Source organism: Pelophylax lessonae (assembly GCF_965119305.1).
Source record: "Pelophylax lessonae genome assembly, chromosome: 8".
Classification (NCBI taxonomy): Eukaryota; Metazoa; Chordata; class Amphibia; order Anura; family Ranidae; genus Pelophylax; species Pelophylax lessonae.
Window position 1 is genome coordinate 86,137,584 of NC_138775.1, and position 19,526 is coordinate 86,157,109.

General features: G+C 43.1%; 1 protein-coding gene across 1 annotated transcript in view; it reads right to left on the reverse strand.

Annotated features, from left to right (window-relative positions):
• The window catches only part of STAB1 (stabilin 1), a gene marked incomplete at its 3' end in the record, with an annotated part of 476,721 nt that overhangs the window by 34,067 nt on the left and 423,128 nt on the right, over positions 1-19,526 (reverse strand). Inside the window, exons 61-64 of the mRNA XM_082266286.1 lie at positions 17,893-18,058; positions 13,371-13,477; positions 8,833-8,952; positions 469-618 (exon numbers count right to left, since the gene is read on the reverse strand). Of these exons, the coding sequence (XP_082122412.1) occupies positions 469-618; positions 8,833-8,952; positions 13,371-13,477; positions 17,893-18,058 (543 nt within the window). The remainder of the gene's footprint in view (positions 1-468; positions 619-8,832; positions 8,953-13,370; positions 13,478-17,892; positions 18,059-19,526) is intronic.

Genomic DNA, 19,526 nt, shown 5'->3' on the forward strand with positions numbered 1-19,526 from the left:
TAGCATAAGTACCTGTATTTGACATTATATCAGCCTTTTGCAATCCCCTGTACAGGCAAGTATGGGGGGCAGTACAGGTTTCTCAAGCTGATTGGTTTCTGTGCAGAGCTGCACCAGATTTTGCATTCTCCAGTTTTAGTAATTCAACTCCACAGTCTGTAACTTGGAGATTTTTATCATGGTAGCCCCTTTGTAGGTCTGTATACTGTATGTACTATAGTGCAAAACTACAGAGTTTTATATTCTACTCCATTGCTTATACCCCACATTATATTTCAATAAAACCTACTAAGAGCCCTCAGTGGAACTTCTTCAGCTTTTCAATTTGCTACCATAATATATAAAAAGACATACTGCGTATATTGCTTGCTGGAGCAAATGTTAAAAAATTGACAATATCATCCCCTAAAAAATGCACAGTGTCATTTTTATACACTCATTCATTAGAAATATCCAATATCTACTTACTGGAGGTTGAGAGCAATTACTGAGGAACTCAGAGATGGAAAGATTGTATCCTGTGTTAGAAAGCAATGTAGTACCATTTGTCAGATTTGAATATGGAAGTGAAATGTCCAGTTTAGAGATGTGATGTTCTAAATCCCGCCATGTTATTGTCTGTTAAAAAAAATAAAATGGGTCATTTATAAGGAAGATATAAGAGATCTGATTTGACATGTGAAGTGAGAAGAGAAGAGGTTCACACACAGGGAAGATGAAGTGATATCTCATACTAAGATATAAGTTAACAGATTTACCCATAGAGGAGATGAAGTGATAGTTCATACTAAAATATATAGAACAGATTTACCCCTAGAGGAGGTGAATAGATATCTCCTATGAAGACATAAGAGAACAGATTTATCCATAGAGGAAGTGAATAGATAGCTCCTACTAATATATAGAACAGATTTACCCATAGAGGGAGTGAATAGATAGCTCATACTAATATATAGAACAGATTTACCCATAGAGGAGGTGAAGAGATATCTCACATGAAGACATAAGAGAACAGATTTATCCATAGAGGAAGTGAATAGATAGCTCATACTAATATAGAGAACAGATTTACCCATAGAGGGAGTGAATAGATAGCTCATACTAATATATAGAACAGATTTACCCATAGAGGGAGTGAATAGATAGCTCATACTAATATATAGAACAGATTTACCCATAGAGGAGGTGAAGAGATATCTCACATGAAGACATAAGAGAACAGATTTATCCATAGAGGAAGTGAATAGATAGCTCATACTTATATTTAGAACAGATTTACCCATAGAGGGAGTGAATAGATAGCTCATACTAATATATAGAACAGATTTACCCATGGAGAACGTGAAGTGATATCTCATATGCAGACATAAAAGAACAGATTTATCCATAGAGGAGGTGAAGAGATACCTCATACTAGGATAAAAAACATATTTAGCCACAGATAAGTTGAAGTAATACCTAATATATAAAATAACAGATTCTGACACATGGAGTTGAAATTAGGGTAATGTAAAAAATGTTTAAAAAAAGGCATAAAATTATACTTGCGAACGAACCTTTTAAAGTGAACTCACCATAATAGATATGCAGGCACTGCTGCTGTGAATTCATTTAGGCTTCATTCACAAAGGCAAGCAGGGGTGCATAGTTTTTTGTGTTCAGAGGTGGCGAAACACAATCTCTGGACGCAGCAACTCTCTATGCTATGGCCGCATACGCAAACCGGACGATTAGCTTGGGCCAGTTTGTGTGCAGACAGAACTCCAGGGTCGGTCGGAGGCTCAATTTGCATGTAACCATGCAGATGAGCGGTTACATGTGAACGCCTGTAGTGCCAACTATTAATTTGTACAAGAACTGCTGCTGGTTGCACACACTGTGTGTATTCTTGCCGGTGGCAGCCCCTGTGCAGCTGTGTGAATGTAATTTTAGATAGGTTCACTTTACCAGGTGAGAGGCTCACTACACAAAAGGGGGAGAGGTGAAGCAAAATTGTTTTTCCAAGCTTGAGTGGAGTTGTCAGGGATACCACATGCAGGCATCCAGCAAGGGTGATCAGATCAGTTGGCTGCACCAAGGAATCAGGACCCAGATGGATAAAGATGTAAATAAGTTTATTAAGCAAAATGACACACTCCAATACCAACACCAGTGACCATAAACAAGTAAACAAAATATAAATGATAACAGTACAAAACCCCAATAGAACCTAACAAACTATATACAAAGGGATGGAGCAAACAATAGCAGGACAGGACAGGGACAGGAGACAAGGAAAGCAGGGAGCCAGGTACAGGAAGCAGGATGCAGGGAACAGGACTCAGGATCAGGATACAGGTTTCAGGTTTCAGGATACAGGTTTCAGGATACAGGTTTCAGACAGGGACACGGCTAGCAGAGAAAATACTGAAGCCCTGAGCCTCAGTGAAGGGCGGGCTTATATTCCCTCAGCAGTCCTCCTCAGGTGCAGCTTAATTAAAAGAACAGTCCAGCTGCTGGGAGACACCCGCTGGTGGGCCCTGGAACTGCGCCCCTCAGTTCCAGGAACAACAGTGCCACCAGCAGGTGACCCATGTAATGACACAGATCCTGACAGTTCCCCCCCTTTAAGGAGCGGCCTCCGGACGCTCCATTGTGCTTCTACCCCAAAAGTCCAAAAAGGTCTCCCCTCCATGTCTGCGGGTCTTCTAGCACTCTCTAGGCCAAAGTCCTTTAACTTGCCGGAAGGCGTGCCACCAGAGTCCAGCAATTGATCATGCGCCCCACCACCAGGGTCTGGAAGCCGTCTTGGCACCCCACAGGTCAAGTTCCTGAAGAGGCGTAACATTAGGGATACACCTGCCCTCATTGCAACACATGTCCCAACACTGGGACTGAAGGCAAGCTGGACATCAAGCAGGGGAGCGCCAGCGGCATGCAGGATATCCGGCAGTGGCACACCAGGCTGGGCAACAGACAGTGGCACATCAAACAGGGCGGCAGACCGTGGCTCAGCAGGCACTGGATCAGCAAACACTGGGTCAGCAGGCACCGGAACAGCAAGCACTGGGTCAGCGGGCAAAGGATCAGCAGGCACAGGATCAGCAGACACATGATCAGCAGGCACAGGATCAGCAGGCACAGTAGTGGTCACCAGAACAGCGGGCACGGGATCAGCTGGCACCGGATCAGCGGGCTGAGTAAGAGACACCGGATCAGCAGGCACCGGAACAGCAGGCACTGGGTCAGCGGGCACTGGAACAGCAAGCACTGGGTCAGCAGACTGGGTAGTGGTCACCAGAACAGCGGGCACCAGAACAGCGGGCACTGGATCAGCAGGCTCAGTAGGAGGCACCGGATCAGCAGGCACTGGACCAGCAGGCATTAGAACAGCAGGCACTGGATCAGCAGGCTCAGTAGGAGGCACCGGATCAGTGGGCACTGGATCAGCAGGCTCAGTAGAAGGCACCAGATCAGCGGGCAATGTAACAGCAGGCACTGGATCAGCAGGCTCAGTAGGAGGCACCGGATCAGTGGGCACTGGAACAACAGGCTTCAGAACAGCGGGCACTGGATCAGCAGGCTCAGTAGAAGGCACCGGCTCAAAGGGCACTGGATCAGCAGGCTCAGTAGGCGGCACTGGATCAGAGGGCACCGGAATAGAAGGCACTGGATCAGCGGGCTCAGTAGGAGGCACCAGATCAGCGGGCACTGGAACAGCAGGCATCAGAACAGTGGGCACTGGATCAGCAGGCTCAGTAGGAGGCACCGGATCAGTGGGCACTGGATCAGCGGGCACTGGAACAACAGGCATCAGAACAGCGAGCACTGGATCAGCAGGCTCAGTAGGAGGCACCGGATCAGTGGGCACTGGATCAACAGGCTCATTAAGAGGCACCAGATCAGCGGGCACTGGATCAGCAGGCATCAGAACAGCAGGCACTGGATCAGCAGGCTCAGTCGGAGGCACCAGACAAGCGGGCACTGTAACAGCAGGCATCAGAACAGTGGGCACTGGATCAGCAGGCTCAGTAGGAGGCACCGGATCAGTGGGCACTGGAACAACAGGCGTCAGAACAACGGGCACTGGATCAGCAGGCTCAGTAGAAGGTACCGGATCAGTGGGCACTGGGTCAGCAGGCTCAGTAGGAGGCACTGGATCAGCGGGCACCGGAACAGCAGGCACTGGATCAGCGGGCTCAGTAGGAGGCACCAGATCAGCGGGCACTGGAACAGCGGGCATCAGAACAGTGGGCACTGGATCAGCAGGCTCAGTAGGAGGCACCGGATCAGTGGGCACTGGATCAGCAGGCACTGGAACAACAGGCATCAGAACAGCGGGCACTGGATCAGCAGGCTCAGTAGGAGGCACCGGATCAGTGGGCACTGGATCAACAGGCTCAGTAAGAGGCACCAGATCAGCGGGCACTGGATCAGCAGGCATCAGAACAGCAGGCACTGGATCAACAGGCTCAGTAAGAGGCACCAGATCAGCGGGCACTGGATCAGAAGGCATCAGAACAGCAGGCACTGGATCAGCAGGCTCAGTAGGAGGCACCAGATCAGCGGGCACTGTAACAGCAGGCATCAGAACAGTGGGCACTGGATCAGCAGGCTCAGTAGGAGGCACCAGATCAGTGGGCACTGGATCAGCGGGCACTGGAACAACAGGCATCAGAACAGCGGGCACTGGATCAGCAGGCTCAGTAGAAGGCAACGGATCAGTGGGCACTGGATCAGCAGGCTCAGTAGGAGGCACCGGATCAGCGGGCACCGGAACAGCAGGTACAGGATCAGCGGGCTCAGTAGGAGGCACCAGATCAGCAGGCACTGGAACAGCAGGCATCAGAACAGTGGGCACTGGATCAGCAGGCTCAGTAGGAGGCACCGGATCAGTGGGCACTGGATCAGCAGGCACTGGAACAACAGGCATCAGAACAGCGGGCACTGGATCAGCAGGCTCAGTAGGAGGCACCGGATCAGTGGGCACTGGATCAACAGGCTCAGTAGGAGGCACCAGATCAGCGGGCACTGGATCAGCAGGCTGGGTAACAGGTATAATTGTATGTGTTGGGAAAAATCTCCTTTTCTTTTTAGGTTTAGATACAGAAATCTTGCTAGTGGTTGCAGGGCTATGAATAGATTGTGAAGTAGATGGAAGCGAAATGGCAGTATTGGGAGATGGTGGAAAAGGAGAGACAGTTACAGAGGAGAATTTCTGAGAGGTTGCTAGAGGCAACAGAGTAGTAGAGGAAGTTTTCACAGAGTTAAATGCAGGAAAAGTGCAACTCGTTAAGCCAGGATATGAACAAGCAGTGGAAAGCAAACCATACCTAACTGCAGCTGTGGTTGCTACGGGTAACGGAGAGGATAAACTTTGAGAAAACTGGTGTCCAGAGGCAGAAGTGGATTGGTGTGAGTTAGCTGATGCTAAATTGGAAAGATCTGACCAGGTTTGCAATAAGGCCTGAACAAAACTCAATTTACAACCCCCTTGTCTGATTAGAGAATATACAGCATTCATGCAATCCAACAGGGCCTCTGGAGAATACACTGAATAATGTTCAATAAAATAGGGTTTATCATCTTCCAAGAGCCACACAAGAGATACCACCTGAGAGACACTAAAAGGAGGAGAATAATCATCACCACCCTTAGGGGTATTAGATAAAGCCAACTCTGCACAGAGCTGAATAAGTGGCTGAATCTCTTTGAACAAAACTCTGCCTTTGTCAACAAACGAGTGGGCCAGACGGATGCATTCCAACAACTGCTCGCTAGTGTAAGTTTTCAAAATTTGGCGACAATATTCCCTGTCTTCTGTTACAAGCAAAGAAAAATAAAAGACCTCCTCTGACTGCATCTTGCAACAACCAGAAAATTCCTAATTCCCAGGTGCAACCGACCTGATCGTTAGTGGCTTCAGTATTCTGTCAGGGATACCACATGCAGGCATCCAGCAAGGGTGATCAGATCAGTTGGCTGCACCAAGGAATCAGGACCCAGATGGATAAAGATGTAAATAAGTTTATTAAGCAAAATGACACACTCCAATACCAACACCAGTGACCATAAACAAGTAAACAAAATATAAATGATAACAGTACAAAACCCCAATAGAACCTAACAAACTATATACAAAGGGATGGAGCAAACAATAGCAGGACAGGACAGGGACAGGAGACAAGGAAAGCAGGGAGCCAGGTACAGGAAGCAGGATGCAGGGAACAGGACTCAGGATCAGGATACAGGTTTCAGGTTTCAGGATACAGGTTTCAGGATACAGGTTTCAGACAGGGACACGGCTAGCAGAGAAAATACTGAAGCCCTGAGCCTCAGTGAAGGGCGGGCTTATATTCCCTCAGCAGTCCTCCTCAGGTGCAGCTTAATTAAAAGAACAGTCCAGCTGCTGGGAGACACCCGCTGGTGGGCCCTGGAACTGCGCCCCTCAGTTCCAGGAACAACAGTGCCACCAGCAGGTGACCCATGTAATGACACAGATCCTGACAGGAGTACTTGGGACTGTCAAGTTTTTTCCCTAATATTCATGGACTATTGTATCTATATAGGTCTAATTTAAGGTGGAGCATTATTTGAATCACCAGTTTTGGGTGGAGCGGCTTTTTAATACTATATGTATTTACAGTATCTCACAAAAGTGAGTACACCCCTCACATTTTTGTAAATATTTTATATCTTTTCATGTGACAACACTGAATAAAATACACTTTTCTGCAATGTAAAGTAGTGAATGTACAGCTTGTATAAGCGTGTAAATTTTCTGTCCTCTTAAAATAACACACAGCCATTAATGTCTAAACCGTTGACAACAAAAGTGAGTACACCCCTAGGTGAACATGTCCAAATTGGACCAAATTAGCCATTTTCCCTCCCAGTGTCATGTGGCTCGTTAGTGTTACAAGGTCTCAGGTGTGAATGGGGAGCAGGGGTGTTAAATTTGGTGTTATCGCTCTCACTCTCTCGTACTGGTCACTGAAGTTCAACATGGCACCTCATGGCATGGCAAAGAACTCCCTGAGAATCTGAAAAAATGAATTGTTGCTCTACATAAAGATGGCCTATAAAAAGATTGCCAAGACCCTGAAACTGAGCTGTAGCACGGTGGTCATGACCATACAGTGGTTTAACAGGACAGGTTCCACTCAGAACAGGCCTTGCCATGGCCGAACAATGAAGTTGAGTGCACATGCTCAGCATCATATCCAGAGGTTGTCTTTGGGAAATAGACATATGAGTGCTGTCAGCATTGCTGCAGAGGTTGAAGGGGTGGGGGGTCAGCCTGCCAGTGCTCAGACCATACGCCGCACACTGCATCAAATTAGTCTGCATGGATGTCGTACCAGAAGGAAGCCTCTTCTAAAGATGATGCACAAGAAAGGCCACAGTTTGCTGAGGACAACAGACTAAGGACATAGATTACTGGAACCATGTCCTGTGGTCTGATGAGACCAAGATAAACTTATTTGGTTCAAATGGTGTCAAGCGTGTGTGGCTGCAACCAGGTGAGAAGAACTAAGACAAGTGTGTCTTGCCTACAAGTCAACCATGGTGGTGGGAGTGTCATGGTCCGGCACTGGGGAGCTACATGTACTGCGACATACTGAAGCAGAGCATGATCCCCTCTTTTCGGAGACTGGGCAGCAGGGCAGTATTCCAACATTATTATGACACCAAACACACCTCCAAGACGACCACTGCTTTGCTAAAGAAGCTGAGGGTAAAGGTGATGGACTGGCCAAGCATGTCTCCAGACCTAAACCCTATCGAGCATCTGTGAGGCATCCTCAAATGGAAGGTGGAGGAGCGCTAGGTCTCTAACATCCACCAGCTTCGTGATGTCCTCATGCAGGAGAAGAGGATGGCAGTGGCAACCTGTGAAGCTCTGGTTAACTCCATGCTCAAGAGGGTTAAGGCAGTGCTGAAAAATATTGGTGGCCACACAAAATATTGACACTTTGGACCCAATTTGGACATTTCCACTTAGGGGTTTACTAATTTTTGTTGCCTGCGGTTTAGACATTAATGGCTGTGTGTTGAGTTATTTTGAGGGGACAGCAAATTTACACTGTTATACAAGCTGTACACACACTAATCTACATTGTAGCAAAGTGTTTTTTCTTCAGTGTTGTCACATGAAAAGATATAATAAAATATTTACAAAAATGTGAGGGGTGTACTCACTTATGTGAGATACTGTAACTATATGTATAATTGCTGTTACAATTGTTTTTATGTGTGGCACCACATTAGCCTGAATATTTAGATTGTAGAGTATTGCTTACATTATTAATTTTAGGTGAAGCACTATTTGAGTATAGATTAGCAATTCGCCACGCAGGTTTTCTTTGTAGATTTTGTTGGATTGTAAGTTGGTGATTATTTGTTTTTTTGCTTAGAGTACCGCAGCACCATGTACACTACTTTAAATAGATTGATTCATTTTTAACACATAGGGGTGATTGCTAGTTGGTCAGTGCATACAAATGATAAGCATGAAAGGGTGTTAAGAATTCAGTAACGTCTAAAAGAAGTTGACAATTACGCCACCAGTATTTCTAGTGGCATGTTCATTTTAATGTGATGGTTCCCCTCGCTACTATAAATGGATCTCATTGTGATCAGAAACGATGAGCTAACACACCCTTAGAGTATTAATATTACAGAACAACTTGTTCATTTAACAAAGTAGTGTAAAAAGCAAACTATTGACTTTAGCCAATTTCAAAGATGGTTCCTGGGGGTTAGTGCATTTTTGTAATCACCATAGCACATTGCACAGTTGTACTGAATAAACGTAAACATTCTTTATAAAATGTTATTCATTCTACTTACTACATTGTTGTCAAAGCTGCCATCTTCTGGAACAAATAAAGTTCTAAAGGAAGTCCTATTAACCAGCATATCAAAAAATTCAGCACCTTGAGAACTGGAATTACTATAATCAAGAATCATCTGGGGAAACAATGTTTGAACCATAGAGGTTATAAATACATATGTATGTACAATTTACAAACTATATGGCATTTAAAGTGTTTGTTAAAGCTCGATAGCCAGTAGGAGGATTTTTAACAGAACTTGAGATTTCAGACAACTGATGGGATACACATACAATATAAATACAAAATTGTAAAAATCATTGGAACAGATGATGAAGTGAACTACACCAAGCAAATTGCCCCAGATTTTCTTAGAACGAAGGAACTGACAGGTTTTGTCCAGATAACTATTCAATCCATTCCACCATTAGCCTTCTCATATCTGACACACAGCTTCTTCAAAATGTAAGTTTATGGACTCTCATTTACAGCACAGGAATTGTAAATACAATTGGCCTAAAGGAATTCTTTACTGTACTGAAACAAACACAGAGGACACCATTACTACTTCTTAGTAGCTGGCTGGCATGCTGACCCATTCGTTTCAATACTATGATCTGAGCCACTAATTTAAAACTGAGGATTTCTGACATTTCTCTGACTTTAGCTGGATTGCCCATTCTGCGTTAGTGAATAGGAAAGCACTGAAGTCAAAGGGTCAGCACAATAGCCAGGCAACTCTCATATTTCTCTTGTGAAAGATTTACTTTTGTATACCGGTCTTGTGATATTTATATGGTTTTATATGTACATACAGTCCCTGAGTTACAAGAGAAATTCACTCCTGTAAGAGTTATCATGGGGAAAAAAACTCTCCATTGAAGCTTTATCACCAATTCTTGTTTCAACAAACCCAAATTTTCTAAATCCAATTGTCGCAGACAGAAAGTGGGGTAAAATCTTCTCAACAGGGTCACAGACAGCAAAACAAACGTTACAGGGGTGTTAAACATTCCCTATGCTATCAAAAAAACGTAAACATTATTTGTTTGGATGGAGTTACACTTAAAAAATTTACCTGTTCCAACTTGCATACAAAATCAACTTAAGAACAAAACTACAGAATCTATCATGTTTGTAACTCGGGGACTGCCCGTGTTTAGCATTATGAAGAAAATATTTCCAAATACAAAAGCAAAAGGTATACAATCCAATGCCAAGAGGAAATATAGCCATTACTAGTTCCGGGTTATACTAGTATGCTAGTATACAGGGAGGTTATAAACTGATGTTGCAACATTTTGGGATATTTTAAATGTAAAAAGAACCTTTTATAAATAACCTGTGATGAATACAACATGCCTTGGAAGAGGATCAATAGAAAGGGAAGAAGAAAACAAAAAGGTGTTAGAAAAGAGAAATACATTTGTAAAAACGTAACAGGTGATATCGTATTCAAAGTATAACTCCACTTGGTGGGGAAAAAAAACAGCAAATAAAAAAAAAAATATTAATACAGAAAACAGTATATGATGACTTTACAAACCATTTTGTAATTTATTGGTAATAAAAATGACCTTTCCTTTTCAATCTGCATCTGCTGTAATTTATTTGGCGTGAAGGTGTTCTGTACAGAAAGCTCCAAGAGATTTTAATTTCTGCTTGTGTGTGTCAGGGAATTCCTTTTAGCTAGCTAGCTTGTGCTTATGCTAGTGTACATACCTCTGCCCACAGCTCCGCACGTGCTACACGGAGTGTGCGTAGATGCGCGTGCAAGCCCAGAGTCGGTATTGGCGCCAGACAGCCTATTTAACCATTTTAATAGACTTTTCCCCCATTCCTGCCCAGGCCAATTTTTAGCTCTGTCACAATTTGAATGGCAATTGTGGTCATGCAACACTTTACCCATAAGAATTTTTTTTTCACACAAATAGAGCATTCTTTTGGTGGTATTTAATCACCACTGGGTTTTTATTAATTTTTTGCTAAATAAACAAAAAATGATGGAATTTTTTTTTTTAACACATGTCCTGTTGTATCGTTCTGGTTGGCATCTCCAGTCCGGATTTCTGCAAGCTACATCTTCCTGCACTTGTATTCCTCCTGTCCCTTTGCACTCTCTGCCTCACTTTCAGAGGTGCTCTGGCAGGAGATACAAGAGAAGCTTCATCATCTTGGTCTCCTATCAGGTACATGACAGTGTGATGGCCTTACTGATTTTCCCAGAAGTCTGCACACAGTTACACATTTTAGGCACCTCCACTAGGAATTTCAGTTATGCCGTCCCTAAGAGTTTAAAACGTCTAAAGGGACGCAGACCCTGCATTAGAACACTGAGTGCACCAGCCGATTATAATGAACCAGAAGTGGAGGGGAACTGGCACACATTGGTGTCTGCGCTTATGTAGTTAAGTTTAGTACAGATTCCAAGAAGCCCCTGATCCTCCAGCACTCTATATGCAAATAATTAACGTTCCACCTTGGTTGACGATGCTCCAATGCAGGCCTTCTCTACTGGCCAGGTTAGAAAAAAAAGTGTGGTTAAGTTTGGAATTCCAATAGGCTTCCATTACATACTGCACCCACTGGAGCTGAGGGTTGCAGGATACATAAAAAAACAAAACAAATATGTGCAAAAAGCTAGTATTTCAGCTTTGGATAAACATGGTGAGTTGAATCTTTAACTAGCGCCTTACATTATTGGGGACTTCCTCCAATGACATCTCTGTTCCTTGCTTTACTGTCTGTTTAGTTCACTACAAGCTTATCCTTCCCATTGCTTTGCAATGTCTTTGCATCACAAACAATATTGTAGGAGTAAAAAGAAGCATCAGGACCTTATAGTATGCAGATGTATGTGTGGTGTGGGCTCTAGGAAGCACACAAATCCAGTAAATGAAATATAACAACCAGCATCCACACTAGATTTCAGATTCAAATTTTAGTAGAACAAATGGTGGATCTGGTGCCTTGAAGTGAACAACACAAACACTCTTGATGCTACTTCACTACAAGGGCACTTATAGGTATGTCTTGCCACTGTATTTCACCATAACATCATTTTCTACTACAGCCAGGAAAGCGATTGTGTACTGACTGAAACTGGAGGTTGACAAGATGACAAACCGCGATGGAACCCAGAGGAATAATTAGAACCTTCAGGGCCCCGGTGCAAGAAACCATGAAGGTCCCCAGGCCGGGTCTCTTCTCTATGAGGGCCCTTTCCACTTTACTCCCATTGCAGGGCCCTTTATTACGGTCCACAGTGGATCCCTTTTGCATGTTCTGGTGTCAGTAGGACTGTGCATAGGGTCAGTCAGTATAGCAGTGGACATTGTCAGTAGAGCAGAGGACGGCTCAGTAGTTTTTAATTTTTGTTTTGTTTTATCTTTAAACTATTTTTTACCATTTTATTTTTATTAATTTTTACAATATAATTTTTTAGGAACCCCGTTGGGTGGTTTTGGTGAGATCTCAGGGGTCTAAAACACACCTCTGATGTTTTACCTTTGAGATAGAGAAAGAAGATTGAGGACACAGCCTTCAATCCCCATCTCTGCAGCCTCAACTGCAGAGAATGAATGGACAGGAATAGATCTGTACAGCACTTCCCATTCATTCACAAACTGAAGCATAGTAAACACTGTTTACACCCAATGTGTCCATTCAGAAAAGGAAGAGGTCGTGACTGCCCTTTCGCCTGCTCTCCATCCTGAAAGCATCCCCTGTAGAAGGGGAAGCCAGCAGTGCTGTCGGCAGAGCGAGGAGCACACAGGGGCCCGGGGGCAGCAGGAAACAAGTAACCTGTTAAAAAAAAAAACAAGCCAGTTCAAGGATTTTTGTCCACACAATGCAGATTTAAATACACTTCCTGGGACTCCTGGGCAATGTGACAAAAGAAGAAGGCATTGTGACAGGAGGAGGGCAGTGTAACAGGGGAAGGTGACCTGGGCCGTGTGACAGGAGGGGGCCCGTGTGACAGGGAGGGGCCATTGTGATGGGGGGGCAGTATGACAGGAGGGGGGGTCATTGTGACAGGGGGGGAGCAGTATGAAGGGAGGGGGGCAGTATGTTAGGAGGGGGTTGGGCAGTATGACAGGGAGGACACACTATACTCGCTCCAGAGCTTGGCAATGCATTGTGGCAAAGAAAACATTTTCGGCCAGGAAGCAAGACTTAGTCACGGGGACAAAGCTGAGAGGCGGAACAATGACTCCTTATAAACATCAATGGATCAGGGCCCAAGGCTGGATAGGAGGGGCGGCGCTGCTTATTAAAAAGCCGATACACTCCATTATCCACCTGGATAATGGAGGGGATAGGTTCTTCTATAAGTCGCACCGCCCTTCCTATCTAGCAGTAGACAAATCCAACAGGGGGGCCACAGGGACCCCTTAAAATGTTGGGCCGGGTTGCAGTTGCAACTCCTGCGACCTCTATAGTTATGACCCTGATGGGACCATTTCTTTGTTGACACCAGATTTAGGCACAGTAATGTATATGAATAGTATTTCATGTATTCAGACAAAATTACATAACAGAAAGAAAACTCACTGAATAGAATGTGGATGCTTTAGAATATGCCTCCAAAACTTCCAGCAGGTTTCCATTGCAGAAGCTGCCATCGCCTACATATTCATCAGGACATTCACATTCTGCATCTAGAAAACAAGAATATATTTATGGATTCCAAGATATTTTCAAACCTAAATGTCCCTCTTATAGTTAACTGATTTATAGTTTCTTGTACAGCTTATCAAGTACATTTTAATTTAGGTCTAAGATTAGTAAAATATTGTTTCCCCAAATTATTGGGACAGAAGAATCCACACCAGAAATTCCATACTTGGCTTACTTGACATGCTGTATAATTTAAAGCAGTTTTCAACTTCCATGGAAGTAGAAAGTACCCTCAATAATAGAGTAATGTTCAGCAGTGCACTTCCAAGACTTTACCTGCTGAGTGTCAAGGGTGACAATGTTCTGGTCTAATGTGACAACACTACTCCCCCATATATACACTCCTTTTTTTTCTTTTTTTTTTAACCATTGTCACCCAGGATAGGAAATGTGTAAGTGGTAGGATCACCAGGTCAAAGTAAAAAAAAAAAAAAAAAAAATTGGCCTTAAAAAGGAAAACTAAGTGGCTAGCACTTCCACCTGGCAACACTAGGGTTGTTGGGTCGAATGCCTACCGCGGTACAACCTACCCTGGAATTTGCATGTACCGCCTTGTGCCTGCGTTAGTTTCCTCCAGGTACTTCACTTTCCTCCCACACTCCAAAAATATGCTGGTAGATTATTTGGCTCCTGTCTAAATTGGCCCTAGTATGTGTATGTATGAATGAGAGTTAGGGACCTTAGATTGTAAGCCTCTTAAGGGCAGGTACTGATGCAAACGTACAATATACACGGCTCAAATTAAAGAAACACCTTAACAACACATCAAATCTCAATGGGGAAAATATCATGCTGGATATCTACCGTATACTGATATGGACTGGGTAATGTGTTAGGAACGAAAGGATGCCACATCGTTTAATGGAAATGAAAATTATCAACCTACAGAGGGCTGAATTCAAAGACACCCAGAAAATCAAAGTGAAAAAATTATGCAGCAGGCTAAACCATTTTGCTGAAATTTATTTCCAGCAACTTAAAATGGTACTCAGTAGTTTGTATGGCCCCCCACGTGCTTGTATGCATGCCTGACAACATGCTCCTTTTGAGACGACGGATGGTGTCCTGGGGTATGTCCTCCCAGATCTAGACCAGGGCATCTCTAAGCTCTTGAACAGACTGAGGTGCAACCTGGTGGCATCAGATGGACCAAAACAAAATGTCCCAAAGGTGTTCTATTGGATTTAGGTCAGGCGAGCATTCAATGGTATCAATTCCTTCATCGTCCAGGAACTGGCTGCATGCTCTCGTCACAGGAGGCCGGGCATTGTCCAGCACCTGAAAAAACCCAAGATCCACTACACCAGCGTAGGGTCTGACAATGGGTCCAAAGACTTCCTCCCAATACCAAATGGCAGTCAGGGTGCCCTTGTCTAGCCTGTAGAGGTCTGTGCATTTCTCCATGGATATGCCTTCCCAGACCATCACTTCCCCACAACCAAACTGGCCATGCTGAACAATGTTAAAGGCAGCATAACATTCTCCACGGCTTCTCCAGACCCCTTCACGTCTGTCACATTCACGTGTGTTTAGGGTGAACCTGCTCTTATCTGTGAAAAGCACAAGGTGCCAGTGGCGGACCTGCCAATTCTGGTGTTCAATGGTGAATGCCAATCGAGCTCCATGGTGTCGGGCAGTGAGAACAGGGCCCACTAGAGAAGTCTGTTTCTGATTGTTTGGTCAGAGACATTCACATCAGTGGCTTGCTGGAGGTCATTTTGTAGGGCTCTGGCAGTGCTCATCATGTTCCTCCTTGCACAAAGGATACTGGTCCTGATGATGGGTTAAGGACCTTTGTTGATCCTCTGCTGCTCTCCTAGAGTAACTGCCTGTCTCCTGGAATCTCCCCCATGCTCCTGAGACTGTGGTTGGAGACACAGCAAACATTCTGCCAATGGCACATATTGATGTGCCATCCTGGAGGAGTTGGAATGCTTGCGCAACCTCTATAGGGTGCAGGTATTGCATCATGCTACCAGTAGTAACACTGACCCTAGCCAAATGAAAAACTAGTGAAAAACAGTCAGAAAAAACTGTGAAACCATTCCGTTGGAAGGTCATCTCATTCTTGCCCATCTAGTGCCCCTGTTGTTAATTTCATTAACACCAAAGCAGCTGAAACTGATTACCAACCCCCTCTGCTACTTAACTGACCAGATCAATATCCCAGGAGTTTAACTGACCTAATGCTATATTCTGATTAAAAGTGTTCCTTTTTATTTCTCTGAGCAGTGTATATATATATATATATATATATATATATATATATATATATATATATATATATATATATATATACATACACAGTGCATTGCGAAAGTATTCGGCCCCCTTGAACTTTGCGACCTTTTGCCACATTTCAGGCTTCAAACATATAGATATAAAACTGTAATTTTTTGTGAAGAATCAACAAGTGGGACACAGTCATGAAGTGGAACGAAATTTATTGGATATTTCAAACTTTGTTAACAAATAAAAAACTGAAAAATTGGGCGTGCAAAATTATTCAGCCCCCTTAAGTTAATACTTTGTAGTGCCACCTTTTGCTGCGATTACAGCTGTAAGTCGCTTGGGGTATGTCTCTATCAGTTTTGCACATCGAGAGACTGAAATTTTTGCCCATTCCTCCTTGCAAAACAGCTCAAGCTCAGTGAGGTTGGATGGAGAGCGTTTGTGAACAGCAGTTTTCAGTTCTTTCCACAGATTCTCAATTGGATTCAGGTCTGGACTTTGACTTGGCCATTCTAACACCTGGATATGTTTATTTGTGAACCATTCCATTGTAGATTTTGCTTTAAATTTTGGATTATTGTCTTGTTGGAAGACAAATCTCCGTCCCAGTCTCAGGTCTTTTGCTGACTCCATCAGGTTTTCTTCCAGAATGGTCCTGCATTTGGCTCCATCCATCTTCCCATCAATTTTAACCATCTTCCCTGTCCCTGCTGAAGAAAAGCAGGCCCAAACCACGATGCTGCCACCACCATGTTTGACAGTGGGGATGGTGTGTTCAGGGTGATGAGCTGTGTTGCTTTTACGCCAAACATAACGTTTTGCATTGTTGCCAAAAAGTTCGATTTTGGTTTCATCTGACCAGAGCACCTTCTTCCACATGCTTGGTGTGTCTCCCAGGTGGCTTGTGGCAAACTTTAAACGACACTTTTTATGGATATCTTTAAGAAATGGCTTTCTTCTTGCCACTCTTCCATAAAGGCCAGATTTGTACAGTATACGACTGATTGTTGTCCTATGGACAGAGTCTCCCACCTCAGCTATAGATCTCTGCAGTCCATCCAGAGTGATCATGGGCCTCTTGGCTGCATCTCTGATCAGTCTTCTCCTTGCATGAGCTGAAAGTGAAGGCCAGGTCTTTGTAGATTTGCAGTGGTCTGATACTCCTTCCATTTCAATATTATCGCTTGCACAGTGCTCCTTGGGATGTTTAGAGCTTGGGAAATCTTTTTGTATCCAAATCCGGCTTTAAACTTCTCCACAACAGTATCTCGGACCTGCCTGGTGTGTTCCTAGTTCTTCATGATGCTCTCTGCGCTTTAAACGGACCTCTGAGACTATCACAGTGCAGGTGCATTTATACGGAGACTTGATTACACACAGGTGGATTCTATTAATCATTAGTCATTTAGGTCAACATTGGATCATTCAGAGATCCTCACTGAACTTCTGGAGAGAGTTTGCTGCACTGAAAGTAAAGGGGCTGAATAATTTTGCACGCCCAATTTTTCAGTTTTTTATTTGTTAACAAAGTTTGAAATATCCAATAAATTTCGTTCCACTTCATGATTGTCTCCCACTTGTTGTTGATTCTTCACAAAAAATTACAGTTTTATATCTTTATGTTTGAAGCCTGAAATGTGGCAAAAGGTCGAAAAGTTCAAGGGGGCCGAATACTTTCGCAATGCACTGTATATATATATATATATATATATATATATATATATATATATATATATATATATAGCACTGTGTAAATTGTCGGTGCTATATAAGTAGCTGTAATAAATAAATGTAACATAATAGGCTTTGGAATAGCAGAAGAAAAAAGGATTGTGTGTGTGCAGTTTCTATTTAGTCTCCTATCAAAACCATGTAGTGGAAGCTCTACCTAAAAAAATCCACCCAATTTGTATTTAAACGGGGGGCTCTCGAAAAATGTAATTGTTGATAGAACAAAAGAACATTGTTAAATCTGATTGCAACATATATGGCCAGGTTAACCCATCAAAAAAAGAAAAGAAGACAGAATAAAAAATAATTCTGTAACTAGATGTATTATATACAGCAGTCACCTGTTATGTTCCTGCGGGCTCCAGTCAGGCCCTGGAGCTAGTAGATGAATATTTGAAGGGTTAATATTTTGAATATTTGAAGGTATACAAACCTTTGGAACGATAACAGTAGACATCCCACGTCTCGCTGAGGTTTGTTCGCTGTTTGTAGTCTACAATTCCAACATGATTTGAACCACAGCTTAAACTGGGATACACTGTGGGATAACCTGCAGTTCTATTTAACAGCCATCCAACCATGCAGCGGTGATAGCCCAACTATTTTCAGTCAAACATAAAAAGAGATAAAAAAAAAATAATTTGAAATTATTTATTAGAAAAGCATTGTTAAACATTCAACCACAAAAAAAAAAAAAAAAGTTGCACCCGGAGAACCCTAATCAAGAGAAAGACATAAAAATATTATAAAGCATAATCTTATTTACTCCAACATGCAAAAAAGGTCTTCCAGATCCCACAAGGCAACCAGATGATCCATGGTTCAATCTTCTACAATGCTATATCATAAGTATAATTTTAAATGTTGTGCATTTCTAATATATTCAGATTGTTTGTAAAGAATCTTCCAAGTTACATAGAATCAGTTCCTGGAAGAAAACTACTCCATATTTTCCCTGCTCTCACAGTTCACAAACTTTTATGTACCTCAAGGATAAATATTTTCCCCCCTGTCATATACGGTATGTATGATACATGCCTGGTCAGCACCATATAAGTGCCTTATTCCACTGACTCAGGATAAAAAAAAATCACATGTCTATGTCTGGCAAGGAAAACATGAACAATCGCAGAGCAGTAACTACAAGTTACAGGCCCCTGTATTATGACCCCTTTATATCTCATCAAGTAACCTTTCCCTGTAGATTTCAGTGCTTATGCTTAAAGATATATTTTAACAAACACTGGCAAGCTGCATCACACGCTGGCTTGCTTTATTCAGCAAGGACCTCATCTGGAAAATATTCCAACTAAAATTCCCATTTTATTCTAGCACACCAAATAATGCGTTGCTCCCCTGATGGATAAACTATATTCTCCATACTTAGTAGAAATGTATAAGTGATGGTTACCTTCAAGGAAAAATACATGAAAATTACAAGTAGACCCAAAAACACAGCCTACTCTGTGAGATTCCATTTTTTTTAGCAAGAAGTAATGAATGATCAAGACACAGAGGGGAAGGGCCTGTGTCCTGTATTGTACTCTAGGATAAGGAATTTACAGGTAAGTCAAAATCCTATCATCCTAATTCTACAATACAGGAAACAGGACTTGTATTCATAGACCATGGGACGTAACCAAGCAGACAGGTTCACAACAACAGTCAAGGCCTAGTCATCAACCTGGTGGAACTTAGAGAACATGTGAACAGAGAACATGTGAACAGGGGACCAAGTGGTCCATTGCAAATCTGGGAAGCAGATGCTTGAAGCTGAAAAGCCCAAGAGACACCAACAGCATGGTAGAATGGGCTCTGATAGAAAAAGAAGGAACTCTTTCCATAAGAGCGTAGGCCCTGGCGATAAGTTGTATGATCTACTTAGCGATGGTGGAGTGGGAAGAAGGATGCCCACAGGTAGAACAAAGAAATTCAGGGATTGATTTACTACAGGCAAATAGACTGTGCACTTTCATAAAGACACTGTACAGGCGCTCCAAACGACTCCCATGGAAAATATTGTATGTATAGATAGCAATATATAATGGGCTCAAATGCTGTCCATAT